Source organism: Acanthochromis polyacanthus, chromosome 12 (assembly GCF_021347895.1).
Source record: "Acanthochromis polyacanthus isolate Apoly-LR-REF ecotype Palm Island chromosome 12, KAUST_Apoly_ChrSc, whole genome shotgun sequence".
Lineage (NCBI taxonomy): Eukaryota > Metazoa > Chordata > Actinopteri > Pomacentridae > Acanthochromis > Acanthochromis polyacanthus.
The window spans coordinates 16,466,968-16,490,989 of record NC_067124.1 but is presented as its reverse complement, the minus strand read 5'-3'; the positions used below and the strand labels follow the sequence as shown (position 1 = coordinate 16,490,989).

Here is a 24,022-nt window from a genome sequence, read left to right as displayed (position 1 = left end):
GCAGAGACGACTCATTAACTTCACAACAAGCTGAAACTGAAGTGTGTTTGTGTGTGTGTGAGAGAGAGAGAAGCAGCTTGTGGATAATGACTCTTGGCAATTCCTAACACATCGCCGTCTTATTGACACTTCCTCTGGATTAAACCTCACTTCCTTCCCATAAACCACACACAAAAGATACGTACGGCTTCACTATAATTACAAGAGTTAAGTTTTCCTTTATTAACTTGTGTTCAGTTCTTATTAGGCCCGTCAGACCGTATCACCCATCCTTCCTGCCTTGTAAAAAAGTAACAGATCGCTCATACAAATGCAGGAGTTTGGTGTGTGTGTGCGTGAAACTGACGTGGTGTCAGCGCTTATGTAAGAGTGTGTGAGTTTCTTCAAAACATGTTGGAGCAGCAGTGAAACTTTCAGCCTCCCAGCGGTCACAAAGAGCAGGTGGCAAAACAGCCTAAAGCCACAGAAACACGCCCTGAAGATTAAATTAGAACAGGGTGCTCTTTTTTCCACAAACTGCATCAGTTTAAAAAATTACTCACGCTTCCTGTTTATTATCAGCTTGTCTTCAGAAGCAGTCTGTCAATATTGTCCTCAGCTAAGTGACTAGTTTATCATTGTCATTTTTATCAATGAAACACTTTCATGTGGGTTTTAGTCATGAGCCTCAAGGTTATCTGTGTCCCTGAAGGACTGAGGCCATGTTTGAGTTTTCACAGCAACCTCAATTGTTCCACATTTTCTGTATTTGCTTATAAGATGTGGTGGTATTTGTTGTACCAGTTGTTTTTTGTAGACCTGCATGGGAAAGTACACCGACTGGTTTCCCACCTAAAAGATATATCAAACTGAAACTGTGTAAGATCAGGTTAACCTGAAGAAAGAGACGGTTTCTTCTCATTCCTTGTTTTGTTATTTTTATGCATCATCATTTCAATTTGGCTTCAGAAAGCGTACAGAAAGCATATGTTGTCACCTTAAAAAGCAGCCAGAGGTGGCTTTATGTTTACTAAGAAGGCCAATAGTGTGTTTAGGTGCTGGATCCACTCGCATAAACACAGACAGGAAGATTAGACTTAAGGCTGGGATCCGAAAACAAGTTTGTAAGACATGCAAATTAATTTATAGTGGAGCCAAACAGTGGAAAGAGTGACGAGGATAGGGTTTAAAAACACAAAAAAACAAGCTACTGTGGAATATAAAAGCATAAAGCCCAGATTCTTTGTTATTTCCACAGGTAGCCAATCATGGCATAAAGTCACATGAGCACCTGTTATCGAACATCAAATGACAAAGTTTAGGACGGACCATAAAACCAGCTTTAAGTTCAGCTTTTTCTTCTGTCCGAGCTTCTTATCAGATGGTCAGAGAGCTTCGCAATGCCTCTCTTCGTACACCTTTCTGACATTGGATTAGGAGGTTCTGAGTGTATTTCTGTCACCTTCCGAAACTGACGCTCACACCTGCTTCACACGTGTCCATCTGTGAGGAAAGAAGTCAGGAACTTTGCTCACTCTCTCTAGCTCACTTTTTACATTTCTCACACAATTTTTCATGACACTATGATGTGTTTCTGCAGTGACTGTTTGAAATCGTGCACCGTTATCCCCACATGTAAACGATACCACGTCTCCCTCTGATGGTTTTCAGTCCGTGTTAGTGTACAGCTCTTCAGATCAGGTGTAAACACTTTAGATTTCCCATCACAACCAGCTGTGACACCGTAAACCAACCCTTTGAATGCTGCCACCCACATCTGCAGAGACATGCATGACCGGCGGTAAGGCAGCGTGGCAGGACACTGTGAACATGTAAACAAGCTCTCCAGATGATAATGGAATGTCAGAGGACGAGGCAGCAAAGTGTTAACTTTCCATGAGCCTGAGCTCTCCCTGTGAACACACGCAGTCTCTGAATGTCAGCTGATACTGGGCCAGAGCAGCACAGTCGTATTTCACCGTCTGACTCAGCTTTCAGTCTCTCAGTCTCTGTCGTATCACATTTCTCTGGCTCGGTGTTTGAGTCATGCTGCCTCTGAGAGCTTATTTTCAACCACGAAGTTTCACTCCCATTTGATGGACTGTAATCTGTTTGTGTGAGAGTAGATGTAAGCGAGTGTTGCTCTGTTTTTAACTCAACTGTTGTGCAACAGTTATTCTAGCCTGAGGGGGATTATCTCTGGCAGCAGAATTAGCAATCCTGTTTTTGTGTGTGTTTCTAAATTCCTGTATGTTTTTTGTCTAAACTACATGCCACCAACAAACACGAGCGAGCCTGATTGTTTAATACGATTTTAGCACAGGTATTCCAACTAGAGGAATACTTCTAGCTTAAGTTGTTTGTGTATGTCAAAGTAAAGACTTGTTAAATTTTTGTGTATCTTCCAGCAACTTGCTCCTCTGTTTACTGTTTCTGAGCCGCGCTGCAGTCATTTTATTGATCCAATATCCAGTTTGATTTTCCTCTCAGTCTCTCTGCAGACACCATGCCTGAAGTTCAACTGAAAACTCAGAAATTTGATCACAGCTGAGCCAATCATGAACCAGTTGTTCTGTGGAGATCAGAATGTGATTTTTTTTTTTATTTTTGATGATAGGATCTGGTGGAATCGCTTGATTTTTGGAGAATTATTCAATGAGACATATGGAAAGACAAGTGATTTCAGTAAATCATCACAATTTTAAGCTTGCATTTGGTTAATTTCCCCAATGAAACTGTATTTACAGATATCTTCAAGGATTATTTGAAGGTTCAACACAATTCTTTCTGCTTTGATAGTTTCTGCCTGATTGTCTCTAAATGTCAAATTCAAACCTACTCGTAGGTTTTGGTAGCCTAGCCGCGCTAGACCCAGCTCTTAAGACACAAGGGTCTAGGACCGCTCGACAGGGACGGAGGCGGGCTAAAAGGTTGTCTTTCAAATCACTCTGCAGCAATTGGGTAGGTATACAACCAATCAGCGCAACAAATAGGCTGACGTAGTTCCTAGAGCGCTGGCGGATTGTGGCTAAGTCCCATTAGCTTCCCAACCAGCGGAGCCAACTGGTATATTAAGGATTTGCCATATCCCGTCGGCATAAGTCCAAATACGTCTTTCTTCTCAATGAAACACTTCAGTGCCGTCCTTTGTTTATCTTTCAAGTTGAATTTTAGCTTCAAATCTTTAAGGGCTGTGGCCAAAGCCGAGTCAAAAGATAACTGTTTATTGTGCGCTGGTTGTTTCTGTCAGAATCGTCACGCCTCTGTCGTCACTTAGTTACGCCCGCCTTCTGACTCTACACTTCATGGTGATTCATCCAGCCAGTTTTAGGAGCATCCAACCTCGAGCCTTATGGAGGGTAACTAGACCCACCCTGGCAGAGAATTAAATTCATTGCCGTGGGTTGTCTAGCGCGGCTAGGCTAAGGTTTTGGGGCTGTGAGGGTAAATAACGGGAACTCAAATGGAGAATTTCAGACAGACGAGCTGCACTAATGTTCTGTATGAAGAAAATAACGTGTTTTTTTAACATCAAAGCATCTAAAGACATTCTAGTAGACCCCCAAAGTAGAATTCTCAACCTGTAAATGTGCAGGTAAAAGGGACTCTTTATGGAAGTTATAGAGAACTGTAGGTGTCAAGACAAAGACACTTGAAATACCGAGAAACCCTCATGTCTGCTCAGCATACAGGTTGCCAAATGAGACTGGTGTTGCTTTATTTACTGTTGTGACAAGTACACAAATGACTAGAGAGTGTGCATGTTTGCTGTCTTTGTGTGCTCGCATATGCTGTTCCAAGGAATTTTGATAACAGGTAGAGACTACACAGGAATGATACACTGAACTGATAGTGGATGGCCTTTAAAAATTCTTTTTTAAATACTTCCTCTGTGCTCACTGCTTTCTGAGAATTTTTTGATATTTTGTCTGCTCCTTTTGTGATTAGTAAAAGATTTGATGAAATTGTACGGCAGATTTATTTCCCTTATGATTAAAGCAGCTCCCAAGTTTGGCAGAAACTCCTTAAATTTTTAAATTGAACTTTTTAAATGGTAAATTGCAAAGAGAAGTGTTTGCTTCGAGCTTCATTTCTTTTCGTTGCACATGAAAGCATGAGTTGGCCTTCAGTTTGTTTGCATGTTGGCTGTCTAGCAAGTCCGTTATGGGTACGCTCAGTTAAGCTGGCTCAGTTTGATGTTAAACAATAGTGATATCTGTTGATATCATTCCCGTTCAGAGCCGTAGTAAGAGAAGACAGCAGTGACATCAAGGAAAGACTGATGCTGCGGTTGGTTGTGATCATCAACAGATCATTTTAAGAGTCATTAAGCTGAGATTGTGTGGCGTTTTTCTTGAGAATGACGAAGAACTTGTCTGACATAATCAATCAGTGCCTACCTGACATGTTTCCTTCGTTAAAATGAGCCAAATGCTTTTTAGTCAACAGGACAATGAATAAAATGCTGACAGGATAATGTTGCAGATACACTGCCAAAAAGGGAAATGTCAATTTTTCACGCACTTCAACACAAACTTCATTTAAATCTACATTCTAAACTCTGTTGAAATTGCTGCTACATCCTGCAAAAGAGCAAAATCACAGTCCTTCCATCCAGAAGCCAGCTCGGCAGCCCTGAGTATTTTTCTGCATTCAATAGGAGGGAAAATCTGATCATCAGCATAGCAGCAACATTTGCCTTTTGTTGTCAGGGTACAGCCATGTGTGCATCCACTTAAAGCTTACAAAATCCCCATCAGTCTGCACACAAAGATACAGCAACCATGAACTGCCCTTAAATCTTCCTGTTGTCTGGCGGGGAAGCTTCAGCATCGTCTCTTCTTCTGTTGCATGTAAGCTGCTCCGAACAAAGCGGCACACCAAAAAACATTTTGATACACTGATAACTGTGAACCCAACAGTTCCGATTAATCTGCTTTTATTGAGTTAGTTGCTTCTTTTAATAACTAATGGTTCAATATATTGGAATATCCACTCGTGTCTCAGCCTGCACACAAAGGCATGATGTGTGTGGTTGCTTGCTTTAGCAATTTGTGTCATTAATAACATTTCTGACTGGCTGTGGGTCAGCGGCTCGATACAGAGAGCACAAAAGCCCACACTTAAGGCATGTCCACCATTCATTTGATTCAGATAAAGCTTTTATGTCCAGCATTTATCCGAGGCCTTGATGTTATCCATATCTGCGCGGGTCGGGTCAGCACAGCGGGATGGAAGGATGAATCACATAATACTGGTATGCCAATGAAGGTTGGCTTAAATTGAAATAAAGTGCAAACGGACAGTCCATTTAACGGCTGGCTAGACAGTCAGGAGTGTCGAGCCTTTGCACCGCTGCCCTCCTTAAGCCTTCATAGGTGTCGGTGTGTATGAAATAACTGTGTGTGTGTGGATGGATTTGTGGTGTCTGTGCGCTCTTATTACTCCTCCCTCAGACTAATGGAATGTGTATGTGTGTGTTCTCATTACCCTTCTCCAAGGCTAATGAAGTATGTGTGTGCCAGCATGTGTAAGTGTGTGTGCTAAATTGAACTGCAGTTCTGCTCTGCTGTGTTCAGGCTGTTTCATTAAATGATAAAGTTTACTGATGACTCCGGCGGGATCATTATTTACTTGGCTCGCCGTTCATTCCACAGCAGCCACCTCGATCTTTACAAATGACCTGCTACACGGAGAGACAGAGGTTATTTTGCACTGCAGGTTTAAAGACAAATGACTCGGGATTCGCTTAATAGACCACCGGCGTCTCCAGCATGTTTACACACCCCATTTGCACACCCATTTGCACTTCTATCCAATATCTGATGTTTATCTCATTTTGAGTTTGCCTAAATAAACCCGGTTTAAAAAATTTAATGATTGCACTTTCTTTCATCTTTCTGTCAAAATATGCCAGACGGAATCCAATCTTTCACCTTGTAAATAGATAGTCATAAACGATTATTAAGAGAGGAAGATGACAAAGTGTGATGGAGCGAAACAGACTCTGTCACAGCTCTGGGAACTTATTATGTGGTTCACACTTGAGTATAAGTGGAAAAAAGTCATTCCACACAGACGACTGAGAGAAGGCCAGGATTTGAAGACAGAATGGGCTAAAGATGGAGGGTGAGAAAGTCATTCTGACACTTTGACAGCTGTCTCAGGCCAACTGAAGCCATCACCGGCCTCGATCTGTCTTTTAACCAATCCGTCTGTCACCTCTGTAACAGCTTCTCTTCAACCTCTTTGGCATCCTTCGTACTCTGAATTACTTAACAGCAAATGGCAAGAATACACCTGCCAACTTGGCTCCCATACAGAGTGAAATAATTTGTATCGTCTAGCCGAGCTGCAGTGGTGCGGATATTACCGCCGTTTTGATGTAATCAGGTTTTCAGGTCATGTTTGCTGTCAGTTATGCATCTAAAGTTATTTGAGTTTGTATGAGGGCCAGCATTGTTTGCTTGTACAACTTCTCAAATCCTCTTGTCCACTAGTTTTTCACCTCAGGTGGTACTAACAGTCTGCTCCTTCATCCTTTAAGGTGGCAGTGGTGAGGAAAGTGACTGATAACTAACCTGACCTCTTTCTCTCTCTCTCTCTCTCTCTCTCTCTCTCTCTCTGCTTCCCTGTAAATTGAGCTGCTACATGACAGTGCCATTATCTCCAGCTGCCAGAGCTAAATCAAACACTTAAGTGTCTGAGTGATTACTCACACTCCTCACAAGTGTCCTTACTCTTCACCCTTTCTCAGGTCCCGTCTGTCACCAGGGATTATTTTCTGATATATATGTGATCCAGCGTACTTGAGATGTTTTTTTGTTTGGTTGGTTAGATTGAAAATGAAAGGCATATGCAAAACAGTCGCGCGAAAACAAAATGAGAAAGTTCTCCAGCTGAAGAGACAAACAAGCAAACACTAATGAAGAAGGCAGAGCGAGGAGTGACCTTGAACACAATGCAAATGTTCATTGAAAGTCTCTGACAGCTCTCCATGAAATGTACTTCAGTAAAGATTCAGAGCTGAGACGTATGATGCAGCTTTCTGAGGGTTTGATCACGTCTTCAAAAGCGGTTTAATCTCAGTAAATGACTGCAGACGAAGACGACCTTTAAAGCCGTGCTGGTCCAGATATTGTATGCTGAAGAGGGATTCGATGAACCCACTTGATGGCAGACTTATTTTAAGAACAGTTCAGACTCTAAAGGCTCAAGTTCATTTTGCAAGACATCTGCTGTATGGATGATTTGTGATTTTAAGAGGAAAATTCACTTTCTGAACAAGTATCTCAAACTTTAACTGGAGCCTTAGTGAATAAAAAAATTTGCTGGTGACACTTCATGAAGAAAAATGGGCTGATAGAATATTTGATAGTTTTACTTAAATACATTGGATACAAACCACTGTGAAGGCCTTCGTCTTAAGAGGCCTTCTTCTCTACAAAGTCTATGATATCCCCGGATAATGAAGCCTCTTTATGGTTCTTCCCAGTGGCCTTCCAGGGTGCAGTAGCTCCATCTGGGCCTCTATCTGCACCCACAGTCTGATAGAGACCTTCACAATCACAAAACGCCCACAGCCCTGAGTCCCAAACCACCTCCATCGAAGTGAGACTTAATCCCATCCGGTGAAGCCTGATCCAGGCCAGCCACTGGAAACCCAGTATGGTGCGTCAGTGTAGCCTTTCTTGCACCTCCATGGCTTTACTTGTGCTAACATTAACACTCCCTGGTGGAATTATGACAGTCGACTTATGTTTGTCAGTTTGTTTATCTGTGCACAACACTACTCAAAAATAGACTAACAGATTTGGATGAAATTTTCCGGAAAGGTCACAAACTACACAAAATGACACTGATTAGATTTTGGCAGTGATGCGACACCGTAAACCAGCCCTTCAAATGCTCCCACCCACATCTTCACAGACATGCATGTCAAAGATTTCTTTATCATTACAAGATAGCGGCACAGCCTCACTGTAACTATGACAACAAGTGAACGCTAAGTTAGCTGCCTGCTGATGATCACATGATTGCGATCCTACTACAAATCCACCGCTTACCACAGACTTATCAGGACTTATCCGTCGGAAAACATAAAATAACTGAGCAGCCTTCGTGGAGTACTGCGTTTCCCTTGAGTGTTTTTCTTGTTGCCTGTGTGGTTGAATTCAACTCAGAATGTAGAAAAAAGAAATTATTCAAACGAGTCCATTAAAGTAATCAATAATTGTCAACATCAATTGAAATAAATGTGTGTTTCTGCATGCCATCGAATAAAATAGAATAGAATCTTTATTGTCATTGCACAACAAAATTAAACAGTGATCCTGTCACTGTCTTTACACAGACATATTTAAAAGTCCAACAAGAAATGTGCACATACAAACATGTAACGTCTATCAGAAAAAGGAGTTTGTGCAAGTGTGTCTATGAAAACAGTGGAAATGTTGGTAGCACTTTATAATAACTATACACTGTTAAGCATTAGTTAAGCATTGGTTCAGCATAATTTCAGCATTAGTTAATCCTTAAATCCTCATGAACTCATCATGAATTCACCATTAGTAATGCATTACAAAGCATTAGTAAAGACAGTTTTAAATGTTCAACCAACATATTATTAAGCATTAGTTAAACATTAGTAAAGTGCTTAATTCATTGTTAACTCATCATTTGTAACTAATTAGTTATACGTGCATAATTAATCATGAATTCATGATCTGTTTGGCATTTATTATGCATTACTAAGCACTTAATAAATCCGGTTAAAATGTTTTGTTGCTCATTGATAATCTCAGTTGTTAATACTTTATAAAGGGTTAGCAACTGTGTTAGTATATGATTTACAAACACATTCATACTCAATGAATAACTTATTAATGCAGTTACTACTCATTAGTTCAGTATATTCCGTGAGCCCATCTAAAGTGAGGACTATCTATGCTTTATAAAGCATTTATAAAGGACACAGAAGCAAAGATATACAAAGTGTCAGTTTTATTGGTCCCAAACAATACAAGCTCTTTTAAATACACACTTTAAACAAATACAATCTATAAGATTTCAAGTAAACTTGACAAACATCTTCAAATAACAACAGTCTGTGATCGTATAAAATAGAAAAATAAAATACAAGCTCTTTTAAATACACTTTGCAATCCTTAACATTTCAAGTAAACTGGTGAACTATCTCTTTAGGGCACACACACACCAGAGGTAAGTGGGTGCCCTTGAAGTGCACAAAGTGCTTTACAGTAAGACAAATATACCGTTTACAAATATTGCAAGATAACACTAGATAATTTCTGCAACCTGTTTGCCTCTACGATCAGCTGTCATCTTACCAGCGTGACTTCTGCATTTTGGAGCATGCACACTAGCATTTTTGACGGTAAGAGCATGCGCAGTAGCGTCTTACGCGTCCCAGAGTCCTACAAGTCCCAGCCTCCTCCGCGGTTCTGGAGAGCGAGACCGCGCGGGTTTTTTTATTTTTCTCAAATGCGGAAGTCGGAGAGAGAACCCGCTGGAGAGATGACAGCTGATCGTAGAGGCAAACAGGTTGCAGAAATTATCTAGTGTTATCTTGCAATATTTGAAAACGGTATACACACGTGGACAAAATTGTTGGTACCCCTCAGTTAAAGAAGGAAAAACCCACAATTCTCACTGAAATCACTTGAAACTCACAAAAGTAACAATAAATGAAAATTTATTGAAAATTAAATAATCAAAAACAGCCATTACTTTTGAATTGTTGATTAACATAATTATTTAAAAAAACAAACTAATGAAACAGGCCTGGACAAAAATGATGGTACCTCTATAAAAGATTGAAAACTATTTGACCAGAGTGACATGATTAACTCAGGTGTGTCATTTAATTGACATCACAGGTGTTTCCAAACTCATAATCAGTCAGTCTGCCTATTTAAAGGGAGACAAGTAGTCACCCTGCTGTTTGGTGAAAAGGTGTGTACCACACTGAACATGGACAACAGAAAGCGAAGGAGAGAATTGTCCCAGGACATCCGAAAAAAAATTATAGACAAACATCTTAAAGGTAAAGGCTATAAGACCATCTCTAAACAGCTTGAAGTTCCTGTGACAACAGTGGCTCATATTATTCAGAAGTTCAAGACCCACGGGACAGTAGCCAACCTCCCTGGACGTAGCCGCAAGAGGAAAATTGATGACAAATTGAAGAGACGGATCGTTGGAATTGTATCCAAAGAGCCCAGAGCAACCTCCAAAGAAATTAAAGGTGAACTCCAAGGCCAAGGTACATCAGTGTCAGATCGCACCATTCGTCGTTGTTTGAGCCAAAGTGGACTTCATGGGAGACGACCAAGGAGGACACCACTGCTGAAAAAAACTCATAAAAAAGCCAGACTGGAATTTGCAAAAATGCATGTTGACAAGCCACAAAGCTTCTGGGAGAATGTCCTTTGGACAGATGAGACCAAACTGGAGCTTTTTGGTAAGGCACATCAACTCTATGTTCATAGACTCAAAAACCAAGCATACGAAGAAAAGAACACTGTCCCTACGGTGAAACATGGAGGAGGCTCAGTAATGTTTTGGGGCTGCTTTGCTGCATCTGGCACAGGGTGTCTTGAAAGTGTGCAAGGTACGATGAAATCTGAAGACTATCAAGGCATTCTGGAGAGAAATGTGCTGCCTAGTGTCAGAAAGCTTGGTCTCAGTCGCAGGTCATGGGTCTTCCAACAGGACAACGATCCAAAACACACAGCCAAAAACACCCAAGAATGGCTGAGAGAAAAGCGTTGGACTATTCTAAAGTGGCCTTCTATGAGCCCAGATCTGAATCCCATTGAACATATGTGGAAGGAGCTGAAACATGCCATTTGGAGAAGACACTCATCAAACCTGAGACAACTGGAGCTGTTTGCTCATGAGGAGTGGGCCAAAATACCTGTTGACAGCTGCAGAACGCTCATTGACAAATACAGAAATCGTTTAATTGCAGTGATTGCCTCAAAAGGTTGTGCAACAAAATATTAAGTTATGGGTACCATCATTTTTGTCCAGCCCTATTTCATTAGTTTGTTTTTTAAAATAATTATGTTAATCAACAATTCAAAAGTGATGGCTGATTTTGATTATTTAATTTTCAATAAATTTTTATTTATTGTTACTTTTGTGAGTTTCAAGTGATTTCAGTGAGAATTGTGGGTTTTTCCTTCTTTAACTGAGGGGTACCAACAATTTTGTCCACGTGTGTATTTGTTTTACTGTAAAGCACTTTGTGCAATTCAAGGGCACACACACACCAGAAGTAGGTGGCTGCCTGATTCTGGGATTCCGCCAATGTAATTCAATGGGAAACGAGTGTATTCCTCCACCTGCAACTTTTACCTTTGGCAGGAGGAGGAATGTACTCGTTTCCCATTGAAATGCACTGGCGGAATCCCAGAATAAGTTAGCCACTTACCTCTGGTGTGTGTGACCTAAAGAGATAGTTCACCAGTTTACTTGAAATGTTAAGGATTGCAAAGTGTATTTAAAAGAGCTTGTATTTTATTTTTCTATTTTATACGATCACACACTGTTGTTATTTGAAGATGTTTGTCAAGTTTACTTGAAATCTTATAGATTGTATTTGTTTAAAGTGTGTATTTAAAAGAGCTTGTATTGTTTGGGACCAATAAAACTGACACTTTGTATATCTTTGCTTCTGTGTCCTTTATAAATGCTTTATAAAGCATAGATAGTCCTCACTTTAGATGGGCTCACAGAATATACTGAACTAATGAGTAGTAACTGCATTAATAAGTTATTCATTGAGTATGAATATGTGTTTGTAAATCATATACTAACACAGTTGCTAACCCTTTATAAAGTATTAACAACTGAGATTATCAATGAGCAACAAAACATTTTAACCGGATTTATTAAGTGCTTAGTAATGCATAATAAATGCCATACAGATCATGAATTCATGATTAATTAAGCACGTATAACTAATTAGTTACAAATGATGAGTTAACAATGAATTAAGCACTTTACTAATGTTCAACTAATGCTTAATAATGTGTTAGTTGAACATTTAAAACTGTCTTTACTAATGCTTTGTAATGTATTACTAATGGTGAATTCATGATGAGTTCATGAGGATTTAAGGATTAACTAATGCTGAAATTATGCTGAACCAATGCTTAACTAATGCTTAATAGTGTATAGTTATTATAAAGTGTTACCGGAATGTTTATTATTTTAAAGACACATTATTTGGTATTAATGAGTATGATTAAAAGAATAAGTAGTGCAAAAAATACATATAAGGTGCAAACATGAAGTTTCACTGAATAAATTCAAGCTGCATGGGGATCCAGGAACACCAGACACTGCCTGACTTGAAGAAATGTAGTGAAACCAATGCAGAAATTTAAAAAACAGATTGAAATGTAGATGGTCGATTTTAAAGGCCTGGTGGAAAATACAACATCAGAGGTGCATTTTAAAGCGTATTGCAGTGAGCAGATGGCTCTTCTAAGTGCCTGAGTTGATTATGTCAGACCTGTATGTAATTTTCACACATTATTCCATATTTCAAGCCTTGCAAAATTAGTTTTCTGCTCTCTCCCTCCTTTCCACACTATTACGCTTCATAGTAAAGCTGTCCATGTTAATTGGATTTTTTTTTTCAGGGCTTCCTGAAGACAACAGCTTTCCAAACTTTTTTTTCCTCTTTTTTAACATTTGACAACAAATCTCCCCAAAGCACATCTCTTTGCAGCTCTCCTTTCCTTCACCATCTGACTCCTACGCTGCAGCAGCCCCACAGTGCCACACATTATCATTTCAGAGAACGCACACACTGCAGCATGGTGTCTCTCCAGCACATGAATAGATAAATATTTACCTTCCCAGATTGTCTTTCTTCCGCTCTCATCCTTCCATCCTCTCTACACCTCCACGCCACGCTCATTCTTTTTCTTCCCTTGTTGTCATTTTTCAGGGTTCTTCTGTCCCAGCGGTCTCGCCTTCATCTTATCACGGGGGCCGACTCACAGGCATCTGTTGTGCAAACACTCTTGCGTACACATGCACATATTTTGAATATATGATGAAGGGGCTGCGCCGTGTGGGTTCGGAAACTCATACGCTCTTGTATGGATGTGCGGCGGCCTCAGCAAACAAAGAGTTGGTAATAATAACACAGACAATGGTGTGTTTTATGAAGCTTAATTCAGCACATCGAGGCAGATGGGGACTGACTGTGTGCTTATCTGGAGTTTTAATTAAAAGAATTTAGTCTTCTATGAGCACACTCTCCCTGTGTAAATCCTAACTCGCCCCGATAGCACACCAGTGCTAATGGAGGCTACTGTCTTGGGGGATGTGGTCTTTTTTTGCCTCTTTTTGCCTCCGTGGAGCAGAAGGAGAAAAGACAAACTACACAGAAACACGGAGCTGTTTTCCTGCAGCAGTGTGTCTTTTGATTTAGGGTTTTACTGCTTTTTATTCTGGAGCAGCTGCAGGAATCTCAGCATTAGTCATGAGGTTAGCGGCTGACTGCTAGCTGCTGAGAAAAATCGTTCCTCCTCCTTGGTTTTCTCTTTAGATGTGTCCATAATATATTCAGGAGGTATTAGTTTACTTTCCATTACAGCAGATCATTCATAGTCTCAGACATTGTCAAATAGAGATCTAATTAAATGTAGCTCCTGTAAACATACATTGAGGCTGCATTTAATGATGACATTTGGAGAAGCAATAAGGGTGACGGACGCTGGAGAATTTATGCTCTTTATTTAAATCTGGTATAAAATATAGAGCCGTGTTTTTACCTCCAGTATGTCTGATTCCTTATTTTGTCTCCTCACAGTATTTTTTCTGTTTGTTTCTCCCTCATGTGCTGTATTTAGCTTTTTTTTGTTAGCATAATACAGTTTGTATTGCAACAACACTTCTTTTCTTTTTTTGTTTTGTGGCAAATCTTCCCCTAATCAATACTCAGCATTACCTCTTTCTCTTTGCCTGACCGTAGCAGATACTGTCTCATTTGATAGATCATGTCTGTTTATCTCTTCTCCACACACAGAGAGGCTCAGTGTTTTAGTCTGCATACAGATCTCTCTATTTATTAGTCAGATAAGTCATTCATCTTTCAAAAGCCTATCCAATATTGCATAGCGCACATAAAATTAGTTTGTTTTTATTAAGTAAAGCAGGAATTTGCAGCTGCCATTGCAGTGAATGTGTGTTGCAGCTGTTTTGAGAGTAGAAATGTGATTCAAACGTGGATAAATGGGCATAAAACTGAAAACGATCTCACCTCCCTTTTGTTAAAATCATTCCCAGCACTTTACGACAAAAGTTCATTCCAGGTTAAACAAACAAACCTGTTTTTCAGTTTTGAAGTTGTAAAAATATCCCTCTAAAAAGGCGCTTTAATTGAAAGCGCACTGAGCTGAAATGTAATCTGTCGTCTTTCCTGATTTCGCTGCCTCTCTGTTTCTCTCACACTCTGTTTTTTGAAAGGTGAGCAATAACAAGTTACATTTCTCTTCTCTCATTTTAACAAGGAGAGTATCTGTGTGCTTCTTGTTCATTAGTATCACACATCACACCTCTATCACCCTTAGATCTGGGAGAGGCAGAGGTGTCAAAATGACAGTGTGTGTGCGCATGTTTTTTTTTTAGCCTCTCAACCTCCACCTTAGTAAAATCCACATAAGCCAATTCACACTAGTCTCTCTCTCTCTGTCTGCTGCTTTTCTCAATATTCTATCTCCTTGTGTTATTTTTCACCCTTGGCCTGAATTGTACATTTTTTTTCCGGGCAACGGTGTCAGTTTTTTTTTACTGCTGCTACCAGAATGAAAAGGACACAGTGGCCGTCTGCCTCCTCAGCACCACCAAAGAGCCACAGCAAATTAGATCTACAAGCCCTGTGGAGATGCAAGAAGCTGCTGTTTATTGAGGCCAGAAGAAGAAAAAAAACCTGCTTGTTTGTTCATATTGCTAATTTTATTTACATTCCCTCCCACTGCCGTTAATGAAACAGCTTGAAGGGAGTATATTATGCAAGGGCTTTAAATAGCAATAAGTAATGTGGGTTTATTCAGACATTTTTTTTATTCCTCATGAGAGGAGAGCAGATTTTTTTGTCATTAGTTGTCATATACTCCACAAAATTTCTCTAACATAGCCTCTGGACTGAACTTTCACGCCTACAAGTTTAGTACCGATGACCCCAATGTGGGTTCAGGTTAAAAACATGAACTATATCCTCGATTTTTGGACACTTAACTTGATTAATTATTGCAATCTAGAGTCTATAGACTGCAGATCCTCCTTTATTTACCTACTAAGAGGAAGAATTAAACTGTTTATTTTGTGTTAAATCCTCAGGAGGACGTAGAACTTTAGCTTGAGGGGATCCAAAAAGTTAATTTTAATGACAAATAGAGAATTATTCATTTATTCGACTATTTGACCATTCCATGCACATTTTACTTTTAATTTATGTAGTTTTACTTTTCCATAGGGTTGGTGTCAGGCAGATCTGAGAGGTCAAGGATCCCTGTGCCTGCAGGCCATTGGTTAATATTAATGACCACCAGCCAATTGGATCTCATCAATAGGTCAGGGGTTATCATGGGGTTGCAGATGCAGGAAGTTAATGTAATTAAAGATGCATCACGCTGTCGATTGCAGGGAAAATGTCTTTTCCACTCTTTTCTTAATGTCTTTGTTGAGTTGTTTTGCTCTTTTGTGGGTCTTGGATGTGTTGATTTCTCATCTTGAAGTTTTCACAGATTATCAACAGGAGATAAAGTCGTCTTCATATCTTCATATCACAGTCTTTGTTTGGTGCCACATTTCTGAAGCCACATTCTTATCTCTAAGTATTGAAGCTCAAATGACTTGTCTGGTAGTAATAGCATCCTTCCTTCGTGTAGCAGACTGCTGACCATATAGCCCATTACATTAAGAGGCTCCTGTTCAACTGCATTGAGAGCTTTAACAGAAAGCTTGAAATCAATGGCTCGGCTTGCTTAAATTGAGAATGATTTTCAATTATTTCCATATTAGTTAGCCTTCCTAGAAACAGACCACTCCAACAAATAACTAAATCCTCAAAAACAGGGAGCCAGCTTGTCTCAGATTAACGACATTTCTTACAGAATTTCACATAGATAATTTAGGTTTCTCTGGTACTTGACAATCATTTTAGCCACCAGAGATTATGATAAATGCTGTCACTCAGCCTGTCCAAATACTGTTCATCTCACTGGGAATGTCAAGTCCTTCAGAGTGGATTGTCTTCTGACAGACAGCAATGACTTCACCTTGGAGTTCTTCTACAGGCCATCCAACATCTGTCGATACAAACCAAATACATGGAACAAATCAATGCATTTATTCTCATACCACTGGAGCGGCAACGATGAAATCCAGCGAGCCAACTGACCAATAATCAATAGGTAACGATTGGCAGCAGAGGTTGCTAATCAGGTTTTGATTGGCTGAATGAGTCCATGGGGAAATGCTTTAGCCTCCTGGAATGCTACTGTACCTCAGATAGGTTTTTAAAGGTGTAAATCAACAGTGGGAAAATATATGTGACTCACAAACATCAGGACAGTTCTATATAATGCATTGGACAGTAGTTTCTGGTGAATATGGGATGCAAATGTATTTGTTTGTTTTAAATTATGGCTTGTTTTGCTTTGGACTGAATCTCCAAGTTGCTCCTAAATCTCCAAGTTGTTGAATATATTTTACACTCAGTAAATACCAAAAGCCAGTAAGTTGAACAGACTGAACTGATGCATTACAGATTTGATTCATAGTTCTGCTGATATTGTTCTGTTTTATTGTTGTAATAATGTTAAATCCCTTGCAGCCTCAGATTTTAAGCAGAAATGACGAGCCTTTCTCAAAGACGTTTCAGTACCAGTTACTTTTTAATTGATTCTGTCACTAGAAAATAAGAAAACTTTGCCCCTGTCTTTCTTCACAGAGTCCCTGGTGTGACCATTGCTACAGATATAATCTGCGGTTTTCCTGGTGAGACCGATGAAGACTTCCAGGAGACAGTCGACTTGGTGAAACGCTACCGATTCCCGAGTCTTTTCATCAATCAGTTTTACCCCCGACCCGGTACTCCTGCTGCCAAGATGGAGCAAGTAGCTGCACATGTGGTGAGTGTGGATGAGAACACTACTATAAAAAAGCAGAAAACATCGTCATGCAGTCGCAGCATATACAAGCATTTTTGGCTGCTGGTTGAAGTGACCACTGACTAATGGTAATCGCATGAAATAGCTCAACAGGCCGAAGTGTAACTGTATCAAGCTGGTGGAGAAACAAAGCTCCAGCACGTCATTGTTCATTCTCAGCCTCAAATTTCTCATGAGGCATCTCTTTGTAAAACTGCTGCACCCTCAGTTACTGGGTATCCATTACAGTTTTTCGCAAAATAAAAGCGATATTTCTAAAATTTCATCAAAGTATATTTGCGCTTTGAACATGTTTCCATTGAAGGTTGTTCAGAAGCATCGTAACTCTCGTAAAATATCATTCCGCGAGATTTCACTGCAGGAAGATGGACGAACCCTTTATCCCTCATTTCCGCTTCTATCTCCTTATAACACTCTGCATTCCTCTGCTGTTTGCTGTCTAGTATGGCAGTGATGTTTTTCTCAAGAATAATGGCAAGAAAAGTCTCGGTCTCCTCTTCTGTCCACACGTACCGTGCCATGTTTACTCCGAGAGAACTGGTCATGTGTCCAGGTACATATAATTGCGGAAAAAGTGTTTCCATTGCGCTTTTGCGATATTTTTCAATATCGAAACGTCTGAAAAACCACCTCATGAGAGCGTAAAAACTTTTTAGCGATATTTTAGTCCTTTTTCGAAATTCAGGTGTTTCCATTACCAGTTTTTTTTATTGCGCTATTTACATTTTGCACATATCTAAGGGTAATGGAAACGCAGCTACTGTTTCTGTAGTTTCAACTAGTCAAACAGATTCACAAGTTTTCTCCAGTAAAGCCATCAGCTAATTGGGATTTCAGTGGTCTGAAAAGCTTGATTCAAACTGTGCTCTTGTCATATTAAATATAAATAAATAAAAAAGCAAGTCATTTTTATACATGATGGTATTAATTTAACGTGTAAACTCATATTCAGTCGTGCTGCAGGTATACATTTATCGTCATTTATGCAATTTCAGATCTTTGATAGAGGTTCAGAATTAATTAGGCTTCTCAGAACAGATTTCTGTTGGATCTTTTGACTTTTTGTGATTTTTATCATTCAAAAACATCGCTAACATCACTAAGAGGTTTGAATGGTTTCAGATTAAAGAAGCAAGTTCATTTCTGGATTCATGTTGGGTCATTTTGAAAGCTTTAGATGAATTCATGCTGTTTGAAAAGAGATGCATTAAAGAAGCACAATGTGTTTCTGCCCTTTACGAGGCTCCAAGTACATCTTATGTATCCGTATGCAGATGCTTATGATGACCAGGATAAGAGGTTAATAGTGACGGGAGGAAATTACCTTGAAAATAGCCAAGAGTTCATGGGGTTAATCTCTTTACTCTTTACAAAACAGATGCATCCATGTCATGTCAGTTCTTTTAAAATTAATAGTGCCTCTTAATCTTCATTTGTGTCCCTCGAGGCTCCAGTGTCTCTAAAAACTAAATGTAAGCACAGAGCTGTAGCAATGCTTGCAACCTAAAATAATTAGCTTGAGGAAATTTTCGTATTTTCCGAATGTATAAAGTAACACGTAGCATTAACGATTTAAACGGCATTCTGATCAAGTTTCAGTCAGTTTATTTGTGTAACAACCCAAATGCTCAGTGAAGACCTCTTGTTTGTTGTGATTTTTCTCCCTCATTCCCTCAAGAATTTATGCAAGGATTTCCAGCACCGTAATGCTACTTGCATGACCAAAAATTACGCTAGTGACACCAAAATCTTGAACATTCACAGGTGGACTAATGTTCTGTTTCTCTGTATATCTAATGCTGCAGATTCTGTAAAAAACAAAATCTGCATTTTACATGTAATATTTAACCAAGTCGGATTCAAAACCAAACAAAATCATTTTAAAATTGAATGAATTGGACTATAGCAGGCAGCTTATGAGTTTTACAGGAAAATATGCTGTACATGTGTGTGAATCGAGGAATCACAGTTCAGCCTCCTGTCATCTGAAAATGTAAAAGCCTGTTCCAGTTCTGTCATGACATGTGCATGAATTTTAATATCTCTAATCCTGAGAGCCATCAGAAGTGTGTTTGTGTGTGGGGTGAGCTGACTCACATTCGGAGGCCACATCTGAAAGCACAGTAAATGTCTAAATGCATTAAGTCTACAGAAACATTTTATGCTGCAGAAAATCCAAAGAAAACATTGAAAGCAGAGAACTCCTGAGCAGCACTGGACTGAGATGAGCTGTCTGACTACGATAGGGGAAAACATCTGTCAGTCAAGCCAAGTTTCAGAGCTACAATGTCTCCCTAATTGAACAATTACTATCTGAAGCTTTTTCTCTTGACTTCCCTTGGATCTAAATGCCAATATCAGAGCAGAAAACTGCATCTTGAAGCACTTGAGGCGCTAACACATTGTCTAACAGTAGCTTCATTTGAACCTCTTATTGTTCTCTGCTCAGCCACCCAACTTCTAACAGAAAGCCTCTCCAGCTTCTCTCTCTCTCAATCTGCTGCCAAATGAAACAATTAGCGGCTAATGAAGCCATAATTGTTAGGAAAGGTGTGTGAGGGAGAGTGAGTGAGAAAGCAACACAGACCGAGCACGTCGCCGTCAGCACCGGCGTTTTCTTGACCTTTCGCCTCACAAGTTTCTCGGCTACATTATTGTTTGGCAGAGCTGCATACATCTATAATTAAACTGTAAAACAATCTTACAGTCTGAAGTCTCTCCTTTTCAGCTTTAATTTCTTTTTTTTGTGTTCTTATGCGTTTGCTCTTCTTCATTTTTTATTACCAACAGTTTGTTTGGAATTGATGCACAGTTAGATGGAGATATTTTGGTGAAATGAAGGACAGTGTAAAATATCGCCTTTATGTCAAATTCAGTTGGAAACGCTTGAGTACTTTAGGGATACGGAATTTACAACACAAACCCCATAGCAGAGTTCAATGGGACAAGAGAAAACATCAGAAAACATGTAATCACTGCAACAAACACTGAGTAAACCCGTGATTTCTAGTTAGCGTATTGCTAACTTATGGACTATTTCTCCGAATGGAGTTGAAAGAATTGTGAGAGAAACTGAATACTCAGATCGAAACACAGCGGCAGCAATAATCAGAACGTATAGAACAAGTCAGAAATTAGACACACCATTTTGCTATGTAGGCCAGACTGCAGCTGTTTCAGACTTTGCACAGGGGTTATCAATAAAAAGTTTTTGGTAAAATATAGGACGACGCATATCATCAACCCGATACTACAACATCCAAGAACAAAACCCTTCCATTCTATCTGACACTAAACTGCAAGAGAAAACGTTTCTAAAGATGTCAGATGAACACTGCGAGAACACTCTTAGGTTAAATTAGATGAAGGTGAATTTGTTTGGCATGAACCCGTTCAGGACTACCACAGTGAATGCATAGCCCTGACAGTGAAGCACAGAGGTGGTGGTGTGATGATATGGAGTGCAAAAACCTGTTTGTTTTTATTTTTATTTGATTTTATATAGCACAGACACTGTGTACACTAATGTATACTCACTTCTGTTGTAAGACGTATTTATTTCCACAGAATTAGCAAAAGGAATTACTCATAATTTACCCTATACGTTTGGCTATTCATTTTGTTATTTCGTCATATTTAGTTGTTGACGTGACGCGCCGACATCCGAGAAAAAAACTATTCCTTTCTCTTTGGCACTGAACTGTAAGAGTAAACTTTCTAAATGGCATGTACAGATGTCTAATGACCACTACAAAGACGCTCTTCAGTTAAATGAGATAAAGATAAATTTGCTTGGCATTACCTACCCATTACTACTACAGTGAACGCATTAACCTGACAGTGAAGTACGGAGACGGAAGGGTGATTATATGGCGCTCCATGTGTGCAAAAGCCAGTGATTTCTTTGAATTTAATTTCATATAAGAGCAAACACTGTACAGGATGTACTCACTCCAGTTGTAAAATGTGTATTTATTTATTATTTTATGAAGGAATTACTGTTGATGTAGCCTACATTTGGTGTTTTGCTTCGTTCAGCTTGAAGCAGAAACATATTCAGTTGTTTGACCACATTTTTTTTGCCTGCATGCTTAATTCATTATTTTTAGCATATTGTCTAAATAATATTTTGCGCATTACATGCAGCATTTCAAACATTACTGAAGCCATATCATACATGCTACTTAGGATTGTTCTTGTGCCTGAAGTATTTCTCTCTGACCTGCTTCTCTTTGGAGTTGACCTCCTACATATGCTGTGCCCTGTGCTGTATGTTATCTCTCTTCTGGCATTTGTACTCCCTCCCTCTTTACCATCAAAGTGTTGACACTTCTCTTTCAAGTGGAGTGTCTTCATAAGTCATTCTCTTTTTCCTTCCTCTCTTCGTTCTCTGAGGGGAAGCTGAGTGCGTCTTGGAGGAATCAATCCCCAGACAACCACAGTTCTACATCTTTTCGTCCTTGTTTTTTTTCTTTCTGTCTCCTCCATTGGTCTCATTCATTTGGATATCGGAATGTTTTATTCTGCAGGCAGCTCTTTGAATGTCAGATTGCGCAATAGTACTATTTCCTGTGAGGATCTTTAATTAGCAAATGTGTGTTTTTTGTTTGGTTTTTTTTTACTTTATTTTCTTTTTTTCAATGACATAATATGGACAATACATTAATGCAGAACAGTGTATATTCCCCTCTTCCTCCCAAATCAACCCACCCTTTGACATTACAAATAAGGCAACAAAATGGAGAAAACACAAATAAACACTAACAATAAAATAAATTACCTAAAAACAAAAAAAAAGATACACGCAGTCCTGTGACGAAAAGACACTATGGATTAGTACACAGCTTTACTGTTTCCATGTAAGTTAGAAATGGCTGCCACGTCTTATAAAATTTACTTGTAGAACCACCAATTGTACACCTTATTTTCTCCATATGTAAAAACTTCATAAGTTCTGTAGCCCAGAGGAGATGAGTGGGAGAGTCTTCCAACTTCCATTTCATAAGTATGAGTCGTCTAGCAATTAAGGATCCAAAAGCAACAGCATTCAAAATATGCTTGGGGAAGCGGAAGTTCTCTGGGACCACTCCAAAAATCGCAGTTAAAATGTGTGGTTTTTTTACTTTTTTTTTTTTTTAAGTAGTTTGTTGTTAATTTAATGGCACAGAGCTTTATTTCACTGGAACAGTATATTGCAGATCGTGTAGGATGAAATCCCCTTGATCACATTGTCCTTCCTGCATTTCTAACAACCATTTCTGCTGCCTGTTTAAAGGTTTATACGTGGGATAACTCCGAGTGTAACTGTGCTTGACAGATTAAATAAAGGGTGAGAGAGCTGGGAAATATTTGAGGTCCCTGTGACCAGTACACCTGCTTCAGTGGTTAAAGTTGCTCCCAGCATCACTTCATCAGTCAGCACGCACCTGTTTTTACACACACACACACACACACACACACATTCAGACGCACACACACAGCAAGCGGTGGCAGCTAGGCGACGTCGGAGCCATGTAGGGTCAGTCATTAATAAAGTGCACCAGATGGTTTGTCTGGAACACAACTGTGTTGAATAGCCACAGGAGGGATGGATGGAGAGGTAGATGGAGGAGGAAAGGAGGAGAAGAAAAGAAACTGGAGGGAGATGGATGGAGGGAATAATGAGACAGAAGGAGAAACATGCAGGGATGTGCCCATTGTGGGGAGTTTAAGGTGCACCACGACCTACTAAATGTGGAGGCTGAGAGGTTATAAAGGTGTCATTCGCACGGTCCATATGAGACACAGACTGACAGGTTACAATGGTGTTTTTCCACCTCCAGTATGGGGGGAAAAAAGGTAATTTTCATACTCACCGAATTCTCCTCATTTGTGTTTTTTGACCTTGTGGTTGTCATACAAACAAGCTGTTTGTGGTACTGACAAACACACTGAAAATGGAGAAAAAAAACATTCGATTTTGATGCAGATCCAGACTGCTTTCTTTGAAATCACCAGATAGGGTGCTGGCCTCTGTGGAGGATTTGCACTTTGAGTGCTCTTCTGGTTTCCCCTGCACACAAAAACAGTATTTCTGGCTGAAGAGATGAGGAATAACTAGGAATTTTCTTGTTTTATCATATTTTACTGTACAGTATTCTTGCCATTTCCTTTCTTCGCGTACTGCTTGGATCTCAACTATAAACCGAAAGAGTTAATGCCAGTGTGTGGAAGTGATAATGAAGAAACCCTTTTTCCTCACATTGCCGCGGCTAGTGCAAGAAAATCTGATATTTGGCCGTGACTGTAATTAGTTGCACTGACATTTTATTTTGATGTTACATTGCAGATTTGTTTCGCTTTGGCAATCTAATTTCCAGCCGTCACAAAACACATACTTGATTAGGAAAACACTCCGTCGCCGAGCCAGTGAGCAGAGCAGAGAAAACAGGCTGGAGAGCGTCCACCTGTGATAAGGTCCAGGTGTTTTTTGGTATCTGTGGGTCTAACTTATTACCTTCCATAATAAATGATATATGAGCTGCATGTAGGGGAGAGTAGAGGCAGATGGAAAGAATAGGAGACCACAGGGATGGAGGGATGGAGGGAGCATGTTGAGAATAAAAGGATGTGTGTTATTAGCTCGGATCTCCATAATCATCCCCAGGTGACTAGAACTTAGCCTTGATAAATGGACTTGCAGAGTGGAAGATGTGTGTGTATGCGCGCATGCATTTGGACGTCTGTTGTAAGGACGAGTTGAGAATGAGCAGCTGTGGGAGCAAAAGGGAGAAAAAAAAGTGATAGAGAAGGAGGTTAGCTGTTCTAGTGGGACAATGTTTTTA

General features: G+C 39.7%; 1 protein-coding gene across 1 annotated transcript in view; it reads left to right on the top strand.

Moving 5' to 3' along the window:
* Positions 1-24,022, top strand: part of cdkal1 (CDK5 regulatory subunit associated protein 1-like 1) — a 280,453-nt gene that overhangs the window by 179,633 nt on the left and 76,798 nt on the right. The window contains exon 11 of the mRNA XM_022193047.2: positions 16,979-17,159. Coding sequence (XP_022048739.2) covers positions 16,979-17,159 — 181 coding nt within the window. The remainder of the gene's footprint in view (positions 1-16,978; positions 17,160-24,022) is intronic.